General features: G+C 44.2%; 1 protein-coding gene across 4 annotated transcripts in view; it reads right to left on the reverse strand.

Moving 5' to 3' along the window:
• Positions 1-3,163: 3,163 nt before the first annotated feature.
• Positions 3,164-24,877, reverse strand: part of WIPF1 (WAS/WASL interacting protein family member 1) — a 97,186-nt gene continuing 75,472 nt past the window's right edge. For 2 of the 4 annotated variants that reach the window (XM_088468497.1, XM_088468487.1), the window contains exons 2-8: positions 19,876-19,953; positions 18,300-18,429; positions 15,141-15,314; positions 13,168-13,935; positions 9,609-9,821; positions 6,952-7,065; positions 3,164-4,598 (exon numbers count right to left, since the gene is read on the reverse strand). In XM_088468497.1, the coding sequence (XP_088324623.1) occupies positions 4,543-4,598; positions 6,952-7,065; positions 9,609-9,821; positions 13,168-13,935; positions 15,141-15,314; positions 18,300-18,429; positions 19,876-19,920 (1,500 nt within the window). In that variant the 5' untranslated portion in view covers positions 19,921-19,953 and the 3' untranslated portion in view covers positions 3,164-4,542. Of the gene's footprint in view, positions 4,599-6,951; positions 7,066-9,608; positions 9,822-13,167; positions 13,936-15,140; positions 15,315-18,299; positions 18,430-19,875; positions 19,954-23,011; positions 23,134-24,877 lie in introns of those variants that run through there. The other 2 variants (XM_088468490.1, XM_088468502.1) reach the window with 2 other exon arrangements.

The raw sequence follows: 24,877 nt of genomic DNA on the forward strand, positions 1-24,877 counted from the left end.
GTGCCAAACGGTCAAAACGGGCGTTTTAAGGGTGTGCATAATTAACAAAGCAGCGTCATCGACCACGTCACTTGGTTGTCTCTTAGCCTGAACTGTTCGCATGATTGCGGTAGGATAAACCTACCACAAGCACTGCGAGCAGTTCAGATGCCTTTCGATGTACTCGTTTAATCAAATAAATAGCGGAGATGACGTAGGATGCGAGCGGCCAGGGGGCGTCTTTACAAAATAGCGAGCGCATGTTTCGTTCGCTTGCTCAGACATAGAGGCGTCAACAGACCGCAAAGAGCGAGCGCTCAATTTAAATAGCCGGCCCCTTTTTCTGACCGAGCGAGCGCAAATAGTGTGCGGCTCTGAATCAGGCCCAGTGATCGTTCCGTCTTTCATTATATCTTTTAAGTGTGTACCATGCGATGTCCAGGGTGAAGGCAAATCGCCTTGAACATCGGCACGATTGGCAGTCGTTTAGGTGTGTACCCACCCTCAAACAACAGTTATTTCTAATCGGTATGCAGCAAATGTCATGGCTACGTGAATGCTCTGACTTACTGCGCCATACAAGTCCATCGTATGTATCATGCAATATTTCACTTGTTTATTGCTATGGGGCTATGTAGAAAGACAGGTTTACAGAATAGAAAGGGTGTTACAAAATCTTGTACCAAATTAATTTCACAGTTGTTTCAAGTATGTTATGTGCCATCTATCTATATCACTGCAAGCAAGAACTGAAAGATGAGAAAAAAGTTATTATTTTTTTTTTAATTATTTACCATACAAAGAAATGTTTATTTGTAAACATTACGGGAAAGATGCAGAGTAGGGGGCGAAAGCTATTGCGCCATTTTGTACTGTGCATGTACACAACTTGCGCCCCCTACTGACCACAAGAAAGATGCACATGTGACTGTCAGGAGGAGCATCACTTGCGGCTGCTTGGCCCCGGTGCAAAATCCGCCCTGATGATGATGATGATGGACAGCCGTTCCTCATTGGCTAAGTCGGTCTTGATCCCTCCCCCGCTGTGGCAGCTCCATGCTAATCCCATTATGTATTTGCAATCGGACTGCCTCAGGAAATCAAATTCCCACTTATATTTGTAAAGGGGAAGACATAGCGGGCCTGATTCTGGCTCACACGCACTGCCCATGTCAGGCGCAGTAGAGCTTTTGTTTTCTTCCACGCATACATCCAGATAGGGTGCGCACAGAGCAGGGGTTGTGACTGAGGTGCACGGGAGACGCACAGTCATAAAAATATAGTGGGAGTTCCTGGGCGATGATGGGGAGGTGGCTTAAAGCACACATGGAGATGGTCCGTTTTATGGACGTGTTATGGGAGTGTCGTGGGCGTGTTGGCGATAGTGGTTGCGTACACAGACGCTCAACCACTCACGTGGCAGGCCATACTCGGAACATTCGGACATACGCCAGGGAATGGCTTTGTAGCGCCATTTGCATAAAGTCGCAGACATGTGATCTGCAAAAGACGTGGACACGGACCCAACTTAGAAGCAGCCCCAGTGTGTTTGTATTTAATTGAACTCAATTAGTACTTTCATTTTGCATTTGTGTCTGTATACGGTATAATTGCATTTTACAGGGTTATTGCAAAATTGCTGCTGGAACTTTAGCATATTACTAATACTGTCAATCCACAAATTCCGGCGTAAACGTGGCGCGTATATTACCATTTTCACCAGGCATTATCTTGGCAAATATACAGCTGCTCTTTCCTAGTGTAGACACGGCACATATGCCACCCTTGCAGAGCACTCTGTATGCTGTACCTTTATGCTAGGGGCGCAGTTTACGCCATCACTTTTGACATAAAATGCATCCAACTCCGAGACCCCGGGCCCGATTCTGAGCTGGACGCGTCTGTCGAAACAGAGACGCTTCTCTTGTTTTAGAGCTGACTGCACATGCGCCTGAATCGCAAAACATACGCTATTACATTCACAGCTGCGATTTCTCACGGAGCTAATGTGCGAGAATATGCTAATGCCAGCCAATAGCCTTCCCTGCCTGAGCTAGCGTGCAACGCACTGAGCAAATGCTGCTAGACCTAATTTCCTTATCTGCGCTGTGAGTAGATCCCCCAGGGGTTGAGAACACACCATCATTCACACAAGATCGGACGCACAGCGACTCCTTAAGTGCTGGGCTACGCAGATTCAGATACACCTTCTATCATGGGGGAAACTGCAAGCAATCACACGGGACCCGTTCTGCACATGCGCAGACCCCCATACATCGGATATCGCGTGTACATATCAGAATTGGACCCATTGTGATTACGGATACTTGCGAATGCAGTCTCAGACTTCAGCTCGCGTGTGCGTAGTAAGACTTTCCTCTGCCTTTTTACGTAGGCGCAGGTGCAATACATTGCTCAACTGCGAAAACATCGGCTGTGCATTTCAACTCTGAATCAAGCCCTTTGTTCGCCGATTGTCACATCAGCATAGGAAAATAAATACAATTCTGCAGCCAAAGGGAAGAGCGGCTGCAGAATTCTGCAGCTCGGAATTAAGCCCCAGCCTGTTGTTTATAGCTCTCAATGAATAAATATTAGGTTTCTTTTGCATTATTCATGTCCACTCCAGACCAAAGTCAAAACTGCCTAGTAATCCAGGCTCACGTCCTCATATAGGGTGAGATTCATCAAACCTTCTAAAGGAAGACAAGTAGGAGGTGATGGCCATAGCATCCAATCAGCTTCTAGCTATCATTTAATAGAATGCACTAGATAAATGATAGGTAGAAGCTGATTGGTTGCTATAGGAAACACCTTCACTTCTCTTAAGAAGGTTTGATAAATCTAGTTCATAGAGTGCGACATCTCTCCAGCTCAGAATGCACATCGGAAGATTCTCTATAAATATCTGCTGAGCTCCAACTCCAAAACCACATTATTCTTGCATCATGGCATTTGTCAGGCGGACATATTTACAGCCGCCCAACACTAGCACCGTCCTAGTAGTAAATGTGACAGTCACATAATTATACGTGTGTATTTGACACTTTATTACAAAATAAAGTGTCAAATACACAAAAGAGAATTGGTGACTTGACCAGGTTATTCATAAATGCAAATTGTATTTTCCATAAAAAAAAAATAGGATTAAATACAATATGAATACAGCCAATCAGAAGTGGCTGTATAGTGTTGTCATTACCATCATCTGCTAACACAGGACAGAAAAGTTTGCGCCCGTCTAACTCTAAATGAGGACATCATCAATGTGGTTGGCAATTGCATATTTTGTTATATGGCTTAAGACAGGATTTCTCTAACTATGGCACAGGTGCCCCTGGCGCCACCTTAACGTATTAAATTTAACTCAAATTACAGTTTAAAAGTACTAGTAATACTGTACTATCAAAGCGGAGTGTCTAGCGTCTCTGGTCTAATCTATTTGGTCCGACTACTTTGCTTAAGTAGTGCCCATTGCATTGGGAACTATGGCCCGGTCACTAGTACAGGATGAATCAGTCATCGCCTGCACTACGTTGGCTTGCTGCCAGTATATGGGCAAAATGGCTAGTGTGAAAGTACCACCATGTTTGCCTGTGTTGCATCTTCTGTATTAGGCAGTGAAGGCCCCAACGTCCCATTTACAGTGCTACAGTAGGATAAAGATTATTTTGATATTGAAATGTGTTTTAATATATTTTGTATTGCCTGCCTCATAAGGCTCGTACACATAGCGACTGAGAAACAATGACATCACTTTTAACAGAGCATTCAAAAGCCACTTCTCCCTGCAGCACATTCTATTATGTACCGACTGTTAACACTCGCAACCACGGCAGATGCTGAAATTTGATGCAGAGCGAACACTTTGTAGAAATTGTGTTTGTATACATGCCCTATGTACATTGTGTTTGTGCATGCCTTGTCAGCATTAAAGCACGTTTGCCAGGCTATAGGAACATATGCTTAATGAATGATACTATTGCCTGTGTGTATGAGCCCTAAGACTTTTAATTGCCTTCATAAACTATGCACACAGTGCAAAATTAGACCGTCACCCATCTCTTACTGTAAATGAATACTGAAATAACTGGCTTAGTACATAGACCATTCTGTACGCTAGCAACACAGACAGTGGGGAATGTATATACACAAATAAAGCAGGGAGGCATTTATGTGACAGACAGATCGCCATCACAGATCGTTGTTCTAACTAGTTAAACACACTGAATAAAAAAATACATTGTGCCCATTCAGTAAATAGAATGGAATTAAAGACGGAGAGAACACCATAAGATCTGAGCAATCTTTATATCAATTGAATTCCTTCCTTTATAGTCACAGGAGATAAATCAATAGGCTTTGGTTTGTCGTAGCTGCTGATGCTTAGGGCAACAGCACAGCGTAATGCGTTACACCTGCTCAGTGCAATTTCTGCACCCAGCCGTCAACGTAATCCCATGCGGTCTTTATCCGACAGACTCCAACAACAATAACACATAATTAAATGTCAAATGACCTCCTCTGATAAACGCAGGTATCTTTGGCTCTCGGAGATCCATTTCACCTAGGTATCGGAGGCAAAGGAGGGGCACCTCGCTCTCTTCTGGAAGAGCCGCCTAAAACGTCACAACAATACGTAATGTTATACATGTATGATGTCATTAAAATACATAAATGATGAAACTCCTATAATATAATATCTATATAATTAGTCAGTTCTGATGTCATTGCTTACAATTGATGAGTTCTGATATTATTATAATTATTTTTATTTAAAAAAAAAATAAGGCACCATGTGCTATAAATTATTAAGATTACTAGAAGCAACTTTGAACTACTTTTAAACACACACCTATAACTTATAATAGGGTAATTATCCCACATATAAGATATTCTCACAAGGTTTTTAATCAAAACATTACTTTATTAACAAAATGTTTTCAAGATTATTATGCACAAAATGATCTAGGTATGGTTTCACAGTATAAGAACAAATTAGACCTAGTGCCGGATTCAATTGACTGATTTTTGAAAAAAAAAAAAAAAAAAAACAGGTGAAAACGGGAGGTGTGAAAAAAAAACCCAGACCCAAAAGTCAGGAAATTGCGTTCGTACCCCAAAAAAAGGCTGACGTACATTGGAAATTATTTTAGAAGTGGTCAGGAAGTTGCTGTTCCACGTAAATTGGGGGTACGTTAAAATGTTTGAAACACTTGACGCATCCATACTGCCCCATCAAATTTTTTTTTTCTCCACAAATTTGACCGATTTGCGCAACTTACGAAAAAATTCATTATGGGGGGGGGGGGTTCAAAGGGTTCTGAAAGAAATCCCCACATTTTTAGTAAAAGAAAGAATAGGGATTTTGCATTTTTTTTTATTTTCACCTGCTCTGAGATGGTCAAAACTTTTTGCAGTTTTTTGGACGAAAACTGCATTTCTCACTAGGCATGGGAAGTACAATAGTTGCTCCATCTGCTGGTGGTGGCAGAGCAGGCCACCCTTTATCAAGGCATGACTTCTTTTGTCATCCCTTTTCTATTATTTTGCAACTAGCAGGGTGGGGGGTTGTGGACTGTGAATTGTGATGTGGGAGATGGGGGGGGGGGTGAGGGTAATGCTGCCTTCACTGTCTGGAAGTATCGGGACCGGCCCCAACATAAAGTAATGTACTGTATATGTGAGAGGCAGCCTGCTGCTACCAGTTACTGCTGTGTAACTGCCTGCGGAGATCTTTGGGCGGGATGTTCCAACCATCGCTTTTGTGATGCGGTAAATCCCGCCTGTGTTCGGGTACATACTGCAGTTGATTACTTTTAAAATGCGATTTACATAGCAAAAAACAGCTCTCCCGATAAGAGCTGCCCTTTGCGATGCCCCTGGACAGAGGGACTTCTGGATGCCAGCCGTGCGGGGGAGGGATCCTATTGGATCCCTCTTTTGGGGAGCGTCCTGAAAAGAAGCCCATAAGCTTCTACTGGGTAACGCCTGAAGATGACGTTACCTACCGGGACGAAGCACCGGAATGCATCGCATTCTGGTGCTTAGTACATGTGTAAAATGCGGTAAAACCTTATACTTATGTTTCATCAAATTCCGAAAATTATGTATTTTTGGAATTTGATGGTGTAACTGTACACCATTCTTAGGTGGCTTATAGCGGGATATACTTACCTGCTTTCAGTGTGAGCAGGTCGTCCTCGGCTCCCTCCGTCGCTCCCTGGTCCCGCCTCCGGCTGATGCACTGGGTGTTCTCCCCTCCGCAATGATGCTGCTGCCAGGAAGCTTCTCCCCCCTATTTACCGGTGGCACTTGTAAGTGCTTCTTCAATTAACTATTTATTTACTAGAAACAGTTAAAGAAGCACTTACAAAGTGCCACCGGTGAACAGACAGGAGAAGACGTTTCCCGGCAGAGGCAGCAGCATTGCAAATTTTTTTTTAAAAAAGTCTACTAGTTTTGCTCTACAGCCTCCTCTGCCTGGCCGTCCTTTCCCCTTGATGCAGCCTATGACAGCCGGCGGTGGCGGTGTAGGGGGGGGGGAGCCACCGCTGACGATAGAAGTGGATGGAGCTCCCGCAGCCGAGCAGAACCATGAGACAGGCAGGGTGTGCACTATGCAGGTAGGGAAAAGGATCTATTTTCGCAAAAATGGCAGCTTTTCGGAATAGATACTGATGGAGAGGAGGAATGATGAATTCCTCCGGTAATTAGGTAGAACTCCATGCCAGTTCTAAATCTAATTACCTTTAGCAATGATGAATAGGCCCCTCAGTAACAACAAAGAACTCTATGCTATGCGGGGTGTAACGCTGTGCCAAGGTACAGTCTGACCACTTAGTCCGCTCCTGTGAATATCGTTAGCTATGTAGGAACCTATAACCTATTAAGAATCAGTCCTGCTTTAGGTGAACTTTAGTCATTACCGTATATGAAGAAAATAACCCACAAGAAGACACCTATACTCACTTCGGCTTTCACCTCGCACTAGTTTGCTGGGATAGGTTTTATTTGTTGGTACATATGGTTCTGGCGGCGGCAAATCAGAAAACGGATGGAATAAGAATCGTCGCTCCCATTCATCTATCAAAAGAAACATACAACACAGACCTGTTACTTTCTTGGTGCCACCACTATACAATATAAATAGACGGTATGACATTAGCTAAACAGATGCACTGAAGTCGGGGTTATGATGGTTGTCAGGCTCTACAAACACAGGAGCCTGGCTATTATGTGACACAGCACTTATTCCAGGGGCTGCATTATTCCTAACCTTGCCTTATTTACCATAAACAGGGCCGGCTCCAGGGGTCGGAGCACCCTGTGCCGGCCTCCTCCAGCGTGCCCCATCTTTGCCGCACGCGACTGAAAATGGGGGTGTGGCCTAATTACCATATGCCACGCCCCCTTTGCGTGACATTATTAGGAGGCGTGTCCGCCTCCAAATAACTTCAGGCTGGGGGGAGCCTCACTAGCTGGGCTTCCCCCAGGACTCTCCAGTCACTGAATGGATGCCGCACGCATGCGCGCAGCATACATTCAGAGTCTCCGGGGTCCTGCACCGCCGCACAGCTGCGGCAGTGGAGGGCCCCCAACCTCCTGATTTAACCACCCGCGGGCCACTTCGGCCCACGGGTGGAACAGCGGGACAGTAATGTCCCGCTGAAATCGGGATGTTAGGGAGGGGTGCGCCCTCTATGGGTGGCGCCCCTGTGCGACCGCTCACAAGGGGAGTGCAGACCGCACCCAGGTGTCACGCTTCTAGTGGGTGAAACCAAACTGCCAATTCCTCCACAGTGACAGTGTGCCGTGTGCTGCACTGTGACATCATGCAGCATCCGTCTCCTGTCACACGAGGAGGAGCCGGCTGTGCAGGCACAGTCTCCAGGGGCAGACTAGCATATCTAGGAATGCTATGTACATGCTCTCGGTGTGAAGCCACGCCCCTGGATTGAAGGAGACAGTCACGCCCCCTTCCTGTGAGGTCATGTCTGAGGCGTGCGCACGTGGTGGTGGTGGTGTGGGACTGTTTACCGCACCAGGTGTCACTGACCTCGGTGCCACCACTGACCAGATATCCTAATTCTATTTTTGAGCTTCCGGGGCTCAAAAAAAAAAAAGTATCGGGACAAACCATGTCGCAATGCAAGGGGTGCAAATACATTTATTATTTTGCATGCTAAGCACATTTTAATTCCGCCCCACCTGCAGTGCAGCATGGTTTTACCAAGGTGCACAGTTACCTGCTTTGTTTAGAATCAGCCTCTCGGTCTTCTAAGTTAAAAGGTCTATTACATCTAACCGCTAAATTTGATTTAGCCCCTGCACTGCTGGGTAAGTCAGCATACCATAAGAGGTGGTCAGGGCCACATCTGTAGAGTCCGGTAGTAGGGAGGAGTGGCCACATGTGAGTTTTTGGACACCCCATCGGGGGCCTTCTGCAGAAACTGCATGACTCCCAAGAGCGGCAGAACGTGGCAAGGGGAGTGTGGTTACATTTAAGTTGCACTCTGTGTCCCCAAAGAGGCCCGGGCCCATATAATTTACACTCCTCTCAGGACCTAGGAATAAGGACTCTTTTTTTTACCTGGAAACTGATGTTCTCCCATCTGCACAGCAAGGAAACTCCTAAAAAAAGTGACTGTCCACCCCATTATCTAATATCAATAATATCACTTGCAAATACTTGTTTATGCACCGCCCTTCACTAAGCTAACTTGTATGTCTGCTCCATACTTTAAAAGAAATACCCGCCCTCAGAAATACCCGCCTCTGTTATCTCCTTTTATCAGCTGGTGTGTCTTCTCTGAAGCTTCCAATTGGTTCAGTCCATCTAGCACCAGTGTTATCGTTCTTATTGCCCTATTGCAAAGATTTGCTTTCAATTTAAAATAAAGTCAATATATACGACCCAGTTTAGATATTCTCACTGTTTAGGGCAGTGATGGGCAACCTTATACACTTCGAAGGCTAGATAGCGGCCTTCTAAAATGCCCATGTGTGTCTCTTTGCAATGTGCTTCTTTTGCTCTGGTGACATGGCAGCAAGGTGCACTTACAGCTCCTTATGCCAAGGGAGGATGGAGGCGGTATGAAGACCCAGCCAAAGTACAGTAAGGGTGTGTGGATTTGAAATGTGCCCAAGATGGCAGTCTATAAATCACAATGATGCCTGTTTGAAGGGAGATGACTTGTGGGTACTCAACCCCTGAAGCAAGGTGCGAGTCATTGATGATGACAGTCGCTGGCTGCGTTTGACTTGAACGTGCCTACAACACACACAATTATGTAAATATATAATTGTTGCAGCTGCAATGTTATAGCAAGATTACAGGTTTACCGAACACTAGTTTTTAATTCCTACTCGGTTTAGAAAAGTGAAGGCTGATGATATTTTTACATTTGAGATTTACCAGACATCCAATGTCTGCGACAATAAAACCCATGAGGACATGCTCTCTCCTTATTTTGAGGAACATTTTGGAAATGTTAACAAAAGAAGTCCATATTTCTTGAGTCCTGATGAAATCATCTACAACAAGAGCTTAAATCCTGCCCCATTTGACTTGGAAGATAGTACATCCATTCATATTAGTTGTATACAGTAAGTAACCATTTTCTTACCTTCACCAGACGAATCTTGATAACCATTTCTAATTGATGAAGAAGGAGGTGGGGGAAGAGGCAGGGATCCCATGCCAGGTCTTTCTGGAGGTGGTGGAGGTCTGGAGCCACTTCTTGGGGATTCCATTCCTGGTCTTGTAGTGGACAGAGGAGCTACTGACCCTCTGTGACCAAAACCATTTCTGTTCGCAGGAGGAGGTGGCGGAAGTGGTCCTAGTCAGAAGCAAACACATACCTTTAACTGTGGTACGACTACATACTATTCTTATGCCATTACTGCTAAAAGTTTATTTTACTGCAGCCAACTCACTATCTACAGATATGGACAATGCTTCAAGCTGTAAGCGTAAACCTGTTTAATACACCATGAAAGGTATTGCATTCAGTATATATTATTTATAAGCTATAAACAGCTAGAGTGTATAAAATATTTTCATAAGCAGTATAGATGTACATTATAATTGTACTTATGTACATATTCTATACACTGTAGGTGTTACTATAGTGTATTTGTACATTATAACTGTACTTCTTAGGCATATATTATGTTCACTGTAGGTGTTACTAGTTTAGTTGTACATTATAACTTCTTATGTATATATTATGTACACTGTACGTGTTACTATAGTGTTGGAGAGGCAGCATGCAGCCGTTTACAAACTATGGAGCACTACTGCTTTATCTGTGGTGGCGGTGCACAAGGTTTGGCTGCCAGCTCAGTGCCCAGTCCGGGAGGGTAACAATTCTTTCCCCTTTCTACAGCAGCAGGAGTGGCTGAGCCTTGGCATGCTGGCGCTTCCTACAGGCATAGCAAGACAACTTCGAGCGCAGCCGGACCCTGCTGGGGGAGGGTATGTGCTGGCAGACGAGGACCAGGATCAGCACAGAACTACAATTCTGAGCTGTTTGACCTCCCTGATAAAGGCATGGATGAGGGCCCAGCAACTGTCAGGAGACACTGGGCAACAGTGCCTTGGGCAAGCCTGGAACTTTCTAGCTGCCCCCTCCTCGAGGGGGCAGCCGGGTCGGCGCTGCAGAGGGGTGTGGTGGCGGTAATGGTGGGCTCTGCGTGGGTGTGGCGATTGCACCATCGTGGCCACGCCCCCCACTATACAATACAGAGATTTCCAGCATTGTAAAGCATGAGGCAGGGTTCAATGACAGGATTCAGCGCGAATCAAGTCTTCAGACCCCTCTGGACCGCCCACTTTTGGTAGATAAGTGTGGGGTTTGGCGGCCAGACTTGCTCTCCAACGTGGAGGTCCGGGAGCGCCACCCAATATTCAGTAGCCACCCGGCCATTGTGGGAGAGTTAGCAAATATTTCAAGTGCTCAAAGCACATATTTGTAAATAATTTTGTTAATGTTTTCCTCCAGCGAGATTCCAAACAGACAGGTCTTAGGATTCAAAGGCGGGACCATATGTGCTGTTGTCTGTATACAGTCCTGCATCTTCACACACAATCCCAAAACCACAGGGCACCCCTAGAGCATATGCTAAAGGGGTTGGGTATGGGATCCCGGCGGTCAGTATGCCGGAGGTCATAATACAGAAAACGGCATCCCGACAGTCTGAAGCCCGAAAGAATTAGGTAAGTACCCTTACCCCTATCACTCCCCCTAACCCACCTTTCCTGCAGCCTGACCCTAATCCTCCCCCAGCCTAACTCTCCTGCAGCCTAACCCTAATCCTCCCCCTAGTGCCTAACCCTAATACTTATCGTTGGAATGTCAGCGGTCGGGATTCTGGATCTGTAATGCCGATGCCGTTATACTGACCACTGGCATCCCGACCGCCGGGATGCCGACTACATCCAGCCAGAAGTTACTATTATCCAAGCCATATATTGGAGGCCCAGTCTAAAGAGTCACAATGGCGAGCGGTAGACTCTATGCACTTCATAAAGATGGACTTGCTGGTAATGGAGGCAGGAAGTAACCTCCCTATTGCAACCAATAATCTGTCCACAGTCCTCATCAAGGAGATCACTTGCATCCTCCTCCCTTATTTTAAAGGCATTAGTCCCTCAGGGAAATGTTGTGAATTGAGGCTAGTGAGGAAATCAGTTTCCTAGAGCCCATCACTCGTAAAATTGATGAAACGAACAGAAACTAGTTCACCATATATTCTCAGTATACTAAGTCCCACATCCTTCCTAGTCATCGGAGAAAAGACATCAGGCCTGTTGCTAAAGGCAGCAACTGAAATGAAGCCCCTTTTGCAAATGACACAATCTAAACTGTGCTCCTGGAAACCACCTCCATCACCACCTTACAGAGACGAACCTAACATCCACATAACCATCCTCCCATCACCTCTTTCTCATGACTGCTGGTAACATCTCAGGCAGTACTCAATATCTGATCACACTCCTTTTTTCACCCCAAAGCTTCCCATCCAGCTCATATTTCCAGCTCCTCCAATCTTAGTCACACCTCTCTAGTACCCCTCTGCAACCTTTTCATGTGCACTCTGGAATGAGAGATGTTTGTAACTAACTCACATTTGTGATGTCAATATTTTTAAATCCTTAATTTCCTTGCTTTTAACTAAACATGTCTGACGCTACGTTCCCTGCAGTTCTCTCCTACACTACTACAGGCAGACAGATGGCTGCATCCTACTTAATGCCCCTTTTGAGTCATATTCCTGAACCTACCCCACCTGACTCACATATTTCCTACACTGACCAGCCAACATTCCTGTCCCCAGAGTATTTGCTTCCTTAAAACTTCTTTAGCTTATTTCCTTATTTACTATCTCCCAATTGACATCCCCCTCCCACAATGATGGACTCTCCCTTGACCCTATCTTCTCCCACTCTTGCGGTGCTCCACTGGAGGAACTACTGCTTCCTTGCAAACTTTATTCATAAGGTTTTGTGTTATACACCGTACCTCCCAAAATATGGGAGTTTAAATCCAGGACCCCTTGTGTGCGACAAAGATATGCGTGAAAAAAGGGGTGTGACTCAGTGGGAAGGGGTTTTGGCCATCATTCTGGGTAAGTCAGCACTCCCAGAGATGCTTAGCTGCCCCTCTCCCCGCACTGCGTAGATGCTGTGCTGTGAAGAGCAGCAGTAAGAGAGTGCTTCCCCTAACCCCTTCCCATTGGACACAGAGTGGGTCCGCGGGACAGTCCTTGAAAAGCGGGACTGCTGGGGGGTATACAACATTGCATTTCACTTGACAATATATCCACCCAGTATTCTGACTGCCCCTACCTCCATGTAGTTGTAACATCATGATGTCACAAAAAGAGGGGTCCAGGAACAGAAAGCTGAGCGATGGGCACGTAGTTAAGGTTGCACCCGTGTTTCTGTTCCAGGAACCTTCCAAGTAAAATACTAGTGCCACCAGGGGCAGCAACGGTGCCACCCCCTTGGTATTGTGCCCTGTGCAGCAGCACTCCTGGCACACCCCTAACTAATAAGTGCCCCATAAGTGTCAACATCTCACATTGATCACATTTAACCAAAATGTTCCACCTAACTGTAATATTTCAGTTATAGCCGTTTACAACTTCCTAGAATTCAGAACATAGTGTAATATAATTTACCTGATCTCCCAGGTGGCTCTCTGAAAGGCGGTGGTGGTCTATCCATGGAAGGTGGAGGAGGAGGTGGACCAGAACGTGTAGGAGGTGGAACTGGTGGTGGTGCAGCAGATAGGGATGGCAAAGATGAATTCCGTTGAGGAAGTCTTGGCATATCATCAAAGGTGCTAGGGGTAGCAGGAAGTGGAGGAGGTCCTGGCCTCCCTGGAGGCAGAGGTGGTGTCTGGGAAAGTGAGTTTGGTCTAGGTGTGTTGGGAACTGGTGGTTTATTATTTTGAGGTGGTGGAGGTGGAGGGACATCTCTGCTAAGTGGTGGTCTGTTTCCTGTAGGAGGAGGTGGTGGCCTTTCATCTATGGGTCGAGTAGGTGTTTGAGGAAGTGGAGGCCTGAACATGGAAGGAGGTGGTTGAGGTGCTGATTGAGATTGTCTGTTTCCTCCAAATCCGTGTACTTTATTAAATGATGTGGGAGGAGGAGCAGGCGTTGGGGTCATTTGTCTATTTGGAGCTGGCACTGGTGGAGGGCCTCTGTTGTAAAGACTTGAAGGGAGTGGTCTTGGTGTATTGGGTACTGAAGGTGGTACACTTGCTGATCTGGAACTAACATCATTCCTTGGAGGAGGAGGCATGCGGTTTCTCAGGGGTTCAGGAGCAGCACTTCTGATGCCTATTGGAGGTGCAGGTCCTCTTGGAGATGCGCCAAGTGTAAAGGGTCTAGGAGTTGACATTCTACCACCAGGTGGCAACATTGGCGGTCTGTTTCCTACTGATTCTAAAAGAACAGATATCAGATGCTAGTAGAGGTAGTATTGAGGACATATCTGTAATTTAACTTCAGAATAAAAAAAAAAAATTATACAATTATAAATATTTTTCAAATCAATGGTACAAAAACAGAATGATTTACTGATGTGTCAACAGGAGAGTATACAATTATTGACTCAGCTGAAGTAGTTTACATACACTTGGGGGTAGATTTACTAAGGAGCAGTTGGCAAAGCCATTGATCAACGAAAGCTTTGGCTGATAGTTTTAAACCGGCAATAGCAATAAATGCAAAACAAGCCTCATTTAGTATTTATTCCTATTGCTGTTTTAAAACTATTTTTCTCATAAGTTCCCTATTGCAGTGATTTTACCACTAGTTGGCACAATTTTACCCCAATTGGCAAAAGCATCGGCAAATGATACCAACAAATGAAAAATTACAGGTTACGGGTATAAAATTGCTTCCTTTTACATGCTATGGGGACTACACCTATTCCATCATCAACTGCATTATACGCTTAGCTGCGCTCTCCAACATCAGTAGCGGACACAGCAATTCACAAGGATTCCAGGAGACCTACTGTATACAACTGTGCAAAGGATCGCCTCGCTAGTTGCGACTCCCCCTTGTCAGGCCTGGTAATATCCCTTTCACTCATATCTTGGAGTTTGCTTCTTGTGGTGTAATATCAGTCCCAATCCAGTATGTAAATGGATACATCCATGTTTTTTCCCCTCAAAGTTGCATTTTTTATAGTGTTGGGCTTTTTAAATCAACATTCCTTAACAGTATAAATTGCTTATATACAATTTTTGTATCCTAGCCCGTAAGTCCTTTAACATTTAAATGAATAATGAAGAATTTCTGATACAGTTACACTTCACCATTAGCATTGTGTTTCCCTTCTTATTTACCAGTATACAGAGCTCTTTAATCAATAGGAGTTAATGACACCCCTACTCACAGCTGCTGGCTAATAGTGTAGTAGCGCCATCTTGAGGATTATTTTTGTATTGTTTGTTGGTACAAAATTGCTTTCTGTATAATAAGATTTCATACTAAAAACAAAACAAAACACTTCATAAAGTCACATGAACAATGAAGTCACAATAAAAAGCTATTGATACATAAGGAACAATTTAAGTTAACAAGAAATGATAAAGGTTTTAACAATTTATAAGGCACATAGAAGGAATATATGCTATTACCACTTTCTCGGCTTCCTGACGGCCGTAGTCTGGGCATTCCTCCCTGGAACAAGCCCCCTAAGCCAGGCGGGCCTCCAAACCCTCCACCTCCTCCCATTCCTCCGCCACCACCTCCCATACCACCGCCGCCACCTCCCATTCCTCCGCCGCCACCTCCAGGAGATGTTTTTGGTTCTGTTGGAAAGATATAAAATTAGTTACATTCTCCCATAAGGTAACAAAAGTGAACATTTTCTCTACAGCTATATATTAAAATATCACCTTAAAAGAAAACAGTGTCACTTGTCTCACTGCTGATCAAAGTTAAAGTGTCAAAGTTACTGCATTTAAAAAATATTTCACATTTATTTTATGTACAGCTAGTCCGCAAGGCTCATTGCAGAAAGCCAACCTGCACAGATTCTTTATACGCACAAATGCAACAATTTGTCTGATTCAGACACTTCATGGCAAACACATTCTTTCTGGCCCTTGAAACTGATCTGTACTTATTGTTAGGGGATCTTCCCTTTAAAGAACAGAATGACGAGTCTTCTTGTTATAATAAGCAAAGTATATTTTAATGTACATAAGTACAGAGCATGCAAGGACTGAGTATGCAAATGCTAAAATACACAGATTGTTACGGATCCACCAGACAATGTGCATGGAGAAAGAGTGACGTGTTCAATCTACTGTACTCCCAGTGAGTAAATGAAAATTAATGAAGAAGTTAGAGATGATGCAGGAAGCTATACAGAATTTCTCACTGTGTGGAGAAAGGTCTCTCTTTGGGCCCGATTCAGCAGCGATTGCAACTGTGATTATACAAGTGATCGGCCGATTGTTGCGTTCCGCGCATGCATGGCAGTGCGCAAATACTCTACTGTGATCGGGAGCAGGGACTACGCAGACCCATCGGTGAAATGCAGGCGTGCTAGGGCGTTTGAATGCTGTTGCAGGGGCGTGCATACGTTCGCCACTGCGATGCCATATGCAGCTTGTGTACTCACTGTGTGCGACCAGCAATTCCTGAGTAAGGTCAGAGCTTGTGCAAGTGCGCGTGGGGCTGCGATGGTGCTAGATGTTACCGATGGTTTCGCAGTCTTGCTAAGTATTACAGATGTGAGTAAGGTAATGTGGGCGTCATTATGTTAGGCTGAATATGGCATAGCGATTGCAGACATTAGCATATCTTTGCAGCGAGACTGCGTGCATAATCGCTATTGCATAATTACTGAATCAGGCCATTTGTCAGGACAGAACTCTTCATGACTTATGTACAAGTTTCATTAAACATCTTGGGACTGCAAAAGTCAAGTGTCAGGACTGTCAGTGCACCTTACAATGACAAAACCAAGGTGTTAGGCTTGGGACAAGGGGAATTGCATAGTCAGTTGTATTTTAGGACCATGTAGTTTCAGCAACATATTCAATGTAAAGTTTACAGGATGATTTAAAAAGATTCAGTTGATGACCATCATTAGTGTATGTGCTGATCCATAAGAGAAAGGGACAGCAGGGTAACCATGTGCACACTGCGATTGGGGCCTATTTATCAAATAATGTTTGTGGATATTCCCCCAAAAAACACCCATTTTTAGGGTATACATGCAAATATTAAGTATGCCCTGAATTTACCATGGAGGGACCACGGCAGATATACATTTGCGACAGCATATTTCTAAGGGGGCTGTGAAGTTGTCAGATTTACCAAGCTCCGGCAGCTAACCTCACCTGATAGCGTAAGCCATTTCACAAAGAATAACCAGGAGAGGGTTCCTTCAGAACCCTCCCTTGACAATGGCCGCCACACAAACACACACGTGGTCTGCAGACTGTGCAGGAGTCCTGATAGAGGAGTGAAGAGATCACTGATGCAGTCACTTTGCTCCGAAAATATTGCAGGGACGGGCTCCTTTCGGAGGCCCTGCCTGTGCCTTTAAATACATTTGGGCAGTAAACAATTTCTTATTGCTGTGAATAGTGGCCATAAGAAGTTACAAATATTGGGTATGAAACTCAATAATTGATAAATATGCTCCTAAGAGCTCCATTTATTAACATTATTTTTACTAAAATCAAGTAAAAAAAGGGTGTTTTCACATCCTTTTCACATTATTTTAGTTTCACCTAAATCTACTAAAGGGCAATTGGAGTAGAATTCGTAAAATTCTACTCCAAGCCCTAATTATCACATATATTTAGTAAACAGATCGCATTACCCGTAATTGTAATGTGAAATGCGATCTGGCATGCGATTTCCTAAAAATAAATTGTGGCAAAATACATGCATTAGACAGCTGACCGGGTCACAGTGCAGAATGGGAGACCAGCTGACCAGAGCCCCGGAGGGAGGACATAACCGGAGCAGCGATGACCTGACCGGAGGTAAGTAAAAGTAAGGTGGGGGGGCGGGGCTTAGCGGTAGCTGGTTGGCGCATGCACGGAACCTTGTCACAGTTTTTTTTCTCCGAAAAATACAGTGATAAGGCTGCGGAGGGGATTCGAACAGACAAAGCTTTATCGCAAGCTTTGTCCCTGCAAGGAATTTTTCATAAATCCCTGTGTGATATTGCCTGAATTCGCATTGCAAATTCAGTCGGAAAAATCACACTACGATCTGCATTTTAATGCAGATTGTAATAAATAGAGCCCTAAGTGAGGAATTTGAACAGCAAGGTCCGTGCAATTTGTCCACCAAAGTTTATGAACCCAACCAATTTGTAATCTGGCCAAATAATTGGATTGCAATTGATGTGTCTCAGAGCAAAGTAGGTGGCATCTATATAGGCCTTCTAGATTTCTGAAGGATAAGTTAGTTTATGGACAGGGGGATATATTTACTAAACGTTGACTTTTCAAAGTTGTTGCTTTTCAGCCATGGGACTTAAAACTGCAATAATATTAAATGCAAAACACTCCAGGTTTTACAATTATTATTGCTGCCAAAACCACTGTCAGGCAGTGTGTAGGAAAAGCCGACACTTCATAACTATACCCCAGAGACCAGCACATTCTTTAATTACATATCTCTAAGCAGCTGCATTTTTTTGTTTTCCTTATTGTTTTTACGTGAAATATTTACTCTTTTATTGGACACAATAATCTATACTGCCAAAGAAAATTTAATTATGTATGTAAAAAAAATAAATACAAAAATAGTGAATGCAAACTTACGATCGAGAATTGGGCCACTGCGATCATTGGTGACGGCTTTCTTCAGCTTTCTGCCTTTGTTGATATCTGACAATAGGGCATTTCTTCCCGACTGCTCCGATCGGCTGAGAGAAGGTTTTTCTACGTTTGCCTAAAATGAAACACCATAGTGTACTGTACCTGTCATAGTGCTTAATCCAACAAATCATTTTTATCAATGTTCAAAACTTCTCAGGAGACCCTTACTGATGCCTTTCATAGGTATAAATCCTCCCCTACCCCTATTAATAAACAGTTATAGATAGATAAGAAAACACGTTTTGAGGACATTATAACTTCTATGGGAGAAAGTCACAGGGATTTCCACAGGGACTACCAATTCCACAAATTCGGCATTAGTCTGCATTTAGAGTTGCACACATCTTTAGACCAGACCACCTTTCAATGCAGCGTATGGATACATCTGATTGCTGATTTGGCCTATGTATGTGTTCATCACTGTTCTCACACAGGGGCCTATTCATCAACACTAAATGAACGTTATTAAGGACATTATCCTTAAATAACGTTATGTTAGTATCCATGATAACACTTCGCACAGGAGATAACACTGATATCTCCTTGCTAAGTCCCCCTGCGTTAATTTCCACACTCCCCATATATTAGTATGGGGATAAGGAAATTATGGTATTCATCAAATTCCGAAAATTATGTATTTTCGGAATTTGATGGAGGTACTATCCGCCACTGTGAGGTGGTGAATAGCAGGTGAGACTTACCTGCTTCCAGCTTGACAGGTCCCCCGCAGCTCCCTCCGGCGCTCTGGTCCCTCCTCTGGCTCTGGTGGTTACTCGCACACTGTGTTCTCCCAGCAGAACACAATAAAGTTTAGAAAAAAAAAAGTTTTTTTTTTTTTTTTTCTAAACAGCACTGTGGTGTGCTGGGAGACCACATGTCAGACCAGCAGGATGGAGCCGGAGGCTGCTGCGCGGGCAGGAAAGTCCAGGACGAGGGGTGGGAGGTGAGCGGAGGGGGGAGAGGGGGTTGGGTGGAAGATCAAACAAACTTACCGCCGCTGTAGGTAGTGCTGCGCATGTGCTGGGTTTACGAATGTAACAGCGCATGCGCTGGGTTTACGAATGTAACAGCGCATGCGCAGCACTGTTTCCAGCTGCGGTAACTTAGAGTAGAGAGGGAAAAGTATCTATTTCCCGAAAAGCTGTCATTGCAAAAATGACAGCTTTTCAGAATAGATAGTTATAGGGAGGAGGAATGATGAATTCCTCTGGTAATTAGGTAGAACTCCATGTGAGTTCTAAACCGAATTACCTCCATCGATTTTTAAGGTATGATGAATAGGCCCTACAGTCTCCTCACTCACAGACATAGGGGCCTATTCATCATTACTAAAAATTTGATGGGGATAATTAGGTTGAGGGGGAATCGGCACTTTGGTGTCACCCCACGGTGGGTGACACCCGGGTGCGGCACGCACCCCCCCCTGTGACGCCACTGACTGTACTCCTTGGCCCTGCTAGGATTAATTTAAAAATTGGCAATGAAATCTTGTTTAACAAAATTTTATTTTATAACATACCTGTGAAAATGTAGGTGGAGGTGGCGGGGGAGGGGGGACAGGCATCTTCTTCAAGGTTCACTGTACCGTGTTCACGACCTGCCAGTAAGGAAAACATTTATTTGTTAGTTACCTTGATATATAGAATACATTTTAAACTTTGAGAGATCTCACAGTCTGCAGTCTATTTGATCATGTAACATTTATTCAATATAGAATGCTAGCACTGTTTTAAATATTTTTCACCAAAATACTATAGCCACTGAAATGCACTAAAAAGGCAACTTAAACCTGTGCTTGTATATACAGTGCATCCAGAAAGTATTCACAACGCTTCACTTTTACCACATTTTGTTATGTTACAGCCTTACTCCAAAATGGAATAAATTCATTTTTGTCCTCAACATTCTACACATAATACCCCATAATGACAACATGTAAAAAGTTTTTTTTGAGATTTTTGCAAATGTAATAAAAAACAAAACACTAAAGGTGGCCATACACGGTGCGATGCACCGTGTAGGGCGACCGTCGATCCGTCAGCAGACGTGCTGTAACCACCGGCAATCGTGCAGTCCCCGCTGACATGCCGGCTCCCCCCTCCTCCATTTAAATGAAATCATACATCGCATCCCAGATCAGATGCTATTGCAAGAAAATCTGGGGATGCGATGTATGACCCCGCTGGAGCGCGGAGCACGATATCAGGTACGATATCATGCCCATACACGGCACGATATAGCACCTATATTGTGCCTATTCGACGGATCGGCACGTATATCGTGCAGTGTATGGGGGCTTTAAGAAATCACATGTACATAAGTATTCACGGCATTTGCCATGAAGCTCAAAATTGAGCTCAGGTGCATCCTGTTTCCAGTGATCATCCTTGAGATGTTCTTACAGTGTAATTGGAGTCCATCTGTGGTAAATTCAGTTGATTGGACATGATTTTGAAAGGCATACACCTGTCCATATAAGGTCCCAAACTTGACAGTGCATGTCAGAGCACAAACCAAGCATGAAGTCCAAGGAATTGTCTGTAGACCTCCGAGACAGGATTGTCTCAAGGCACAAATCTGGGGAAGGGTACAGAAAAATATCTGCTGCTTTGAAGGTCCCAATGAGCACAGTGGCCTCCATCATCCGTAAATGAAAGAAGTTCGGAACCACCAGGACTCTTCCTAGAGTTGGCCGGCCAATTAAACTGAGCGATCGGGGAAGAAGGGCCCTGGTCAGGAGGTGACCAAGAACCCAGTGGTCACTCTGTCAGAGCTACAGCATTCCTCTGTGGAGAGAGGAGAACCTTCCAGAAGGACAACCATCTCTGCAGCAATCCACCAATCAGGCCTGTATGGCAGAGTGGAAAGACGGAAGCCACTCATTAGTAAAAGTACATGGCAGCCCTCCTGGAGTTTACCAAAATGCACCTGAAGGATTCTGCCAGGTGTTATGTTTGGAGGAAACCAGGCACCGCTTGTCACCAGGCCAATACCATCCCTACAGTGAAGCATGGTGGTGGCAGCATCATGCTGTGGGGATGTTTTTCAGCGGCAGGAACCGGGAGACTAGTCAGGATAGAGGGAAAGATGAATGCAGCAATGTACAGAGACATCCTGGATGAAAACCTGCTCCAGAGCACTCTTGACCTCAGACTGGGGCGACGGTTCATCTTTCAGCAGGACAACGACCCTAAGCACGCAGCCAAGATATCAAAGGAGTGGCTTCAGGACAACTCTGTGAATGTCCTTGAGTGGCCCAGCCAGAGCCCAGACTTGAATCCGATTGAACATCTCTGGAGAGATCTGAAAATGGCTGTGCACTGACGCTTCCCATCCAACCTGATGGAGCTTGAGAGGTGCTGCAAAGAGGAATGGGCGAAACTGCCCAAAGATAGGTGTGCCAAGCTTGTGGCATCATATTCAAAAAGACTTGAGGCTGTAATTGCTGCCAAAGGTACATTAACAAGGTTCACAAAAGAACACACAGTAATTACACTGCAGAAGTAACAAATGGGCAAATATAAATACCAACTTAGAGCAGCTGTATAAAAAGAGGGTAGTCAGTCCTCAAGGGTATTGAAAAAGAAATGGAAAGAGTAACAGCGCTCACTTAAAATAGAAACAATTTACTGATTTAATAGAGCATGCAAAATATATCGACATACATATTTTTAAAATATATAAAGAAAACATAAAAACAATCCAATCCACCAATCACATCGGTCTCATATAGATGCTGGGAGGCTTAAATAATAATCCAATAGATATTGATCCAATGGTACTGAGCATGTAAAGTTCTGAGAATCAGTCTAGACTCATAATGACAATCAATTCATGTGATTGGTGGATTGGATTGTTTTTATGTTTTCTTTATACATTTTAATAATATGTATGTCGATATATTTTGCATGCTCTATTAAATCAGTAAATTGTTTCTATTTTAAAGTGAGCGCTGTTACTCTTTCCATTTCTACATCAACAAGGTTGTGAATACTTATGTACATGTGATTTCTTAGGTTTTTTTTTTTTTTAAATTACATTTGCACAAATTGAAAAAAAACATTTTACACGCTGTCATTATGGGGTATTGTGTGTTGAATTTTGAGGACAAAAATGAATTTATTCCATTTTGGAATAAGGCTGTAACATAACAAAATGTGGAAAAAGTGAAGCGTTGTGAATACTTTCCGGATGCACTGTAGTAGCTGTAGCTGTGGGCAAGTTGCCAGTGCAAAACCGTGACAGTAAACACATACAACTTGTTCATAAAAAGTTAGGTTTGAGACTACAATCGAAATGTACCGTTATTTATAGTTAAACATAACAGTCAGCTGTATCCTGTGATCTTCCAAAGGATAAATGTGCACTGAGAAATCCTGCGCTACAGGATAGCGTCAGCGGGTCATTGCCGGATTTAGGTCCCAAAGGGCCCTAGGCACAGTGCTAGTTTGCCCCCCCCCCCTCTCCCACCGCACCCACTCCACCTTAGGGGTACATCTACTGTTTGGGACAGTAGTAAATATTTTCTGCCAATGCTTTTTGCAGAAGTAGAGAATCTTCTATCAACTCAATGTAACATATAAACAAAGCCAGTACAGCTGAGTGAAGCTTAGCTCCCTGGCGCTACAGGCTGGCAGCAGTAAAAAGCCACCTACACTATAGCCTTGGCTGCCAGGTATAGTACCTTCTGCACATGCGAAGCCCGGCTCTGATGATCACACTTGCTGAATGCACTGGAAGCCTTGACTATAGCTTCCAGCGGGTTCTACAAGAAAAACTATTAAATGAAAAGTTGAATTGTTAAAAAAAAAAAAAAAAAAAAAATGATAACATAATTAGCAAATAAAAATTATATACAGATATAAAAAGACACACACACATATATATATATATATATATATATATATATATATATATTATATATACACTGTATCTGCAATGAGCTGGCACTCATTTGCTTGTGAATATTAATTGTAACCTGGTGCCCTCCACTTTAACCCTCCGAGGTAAAATATAACATATCATCCACGGGCGGCATCCTGACGATAGAACCAAATAAACTAGTTCTGAAACGTTGATATTAACAAGATGGTCCTGAGAATAATTTTGGAAGTCGACCAGAGTGCCGTCCGTGGATGATATAGATATATATATATACTGACACCTGTTGGTCAGTATCTTAACCCTAACCCTCCCTTCCTGGTGCCTAAACTAGACCTCCCCCCTAGTGCCTAATATTAATAAAAATACATATGCACACGTACACATTTATATATATTTACACAGAGACACACACAGTTAGATAGATAGATAGATAGAAAGATAGATAGATAGAGTCCTAGAACACACACATTAACCTCCCAGGATACAATTACAAGAGGGAGGAGTGGTAACAAAGACAGATGGGGAAATAGAGGGGCATTTTAGGGCACTGCACAGGAAGTCAGGAACACCAACAGAGACACAGATACCTATGAACACAGGGGTGGACAGAGACAGGGGGTGATAAGATCATACACACTAGGAGAGGGGGTATACAAACACTTACAATGTTACTGCAGACCCTCCAACTATACCGATTTGGCCACTACAGTACCGTTTTTTAATGGTCTGTACCAGCAAAACAGGGGCTGTACCAATGTACCGGATGAGTACAATCTCCTGAATACTATAGCAGCGCTGCGGGGACACAGACTCCCGCAGCGCTGCTGAGTGACATGTGGCTCCGTCCTCCGTGGTTCTTGGCAATCTGCACTGACGCTGACATAACGATCCACAAGCGCCAGCTGCCTCCAGTCTTCAGTACCCGTGGTCACGCCCCTTTATAGATGACCATGCCCCCTTTATCTTTGGCCACGCCCCTGTACCGGTTTTCAACTCAGAGATGTTGGAGGGTATGTTACTGTAACAGCACGGGGAGGAGGTGGAGCAGAAGTGTCCAGGAAGTGCTCTGACTGCAACAGTGGCGTAAGTTCATCCCAGACACCCTGAGGAAAGTTATAATTTGGTGCCCCCCCCACCCATTGCTCTGACATCCGAAGCGTCAGCGTGCCATTGTTCTGGGACCACAAGCATCAGCGAGGGATGGGTATGGGATCTCGGTGGTCAGATTCCCGATGCTGGCATTCCGTCTTACCTACAGGAATCTGGTGGTCGGGATGCCAGAGCCGGGATTCTGACAGGTGTTGGGATTCCGATGCCGGCATTCTTACTGTCGGAATCCCTGTGGTCGGGTTATTGACTGTATCCCCATAAGTGTGCCAGTGTTCTGGGACCCCAAGTGTCAGCGTGACAGTGTTCTGGGACCACAAGTGTCAGCGTGACAGTGTTCTGGGACCACAAGTGTCAGCGTGACAGTGTTCTGGGACCACATGTGACAGTGTTCTGGGACCACATGTGTCAGTGTGACAGTGTTCTGGGACCACATGTGTCAGTGTGACAGTGTTCTGGGACCACATGTGTCAGTGTGACAGTGTTCTGGGACCACATGTGTCAGTGTGACAGTGTTCTGGGACCACATG

Source organism: Taudactylus pleione, unplaced genomic scaffold, assembly GCF_031769625.1.
Source record: "Taudactylus pleione unplaced genomic scaffold, aTauple2 ptg000004l, whole genome shotgun sequence".
In the NCBI taxonomy this organism is placed as follows: Eukaryota; Metazoa; Chordata; class Amphibia; order Anura; family Myobatrachidae; genus Taudactylus; species Taudactylus pleione.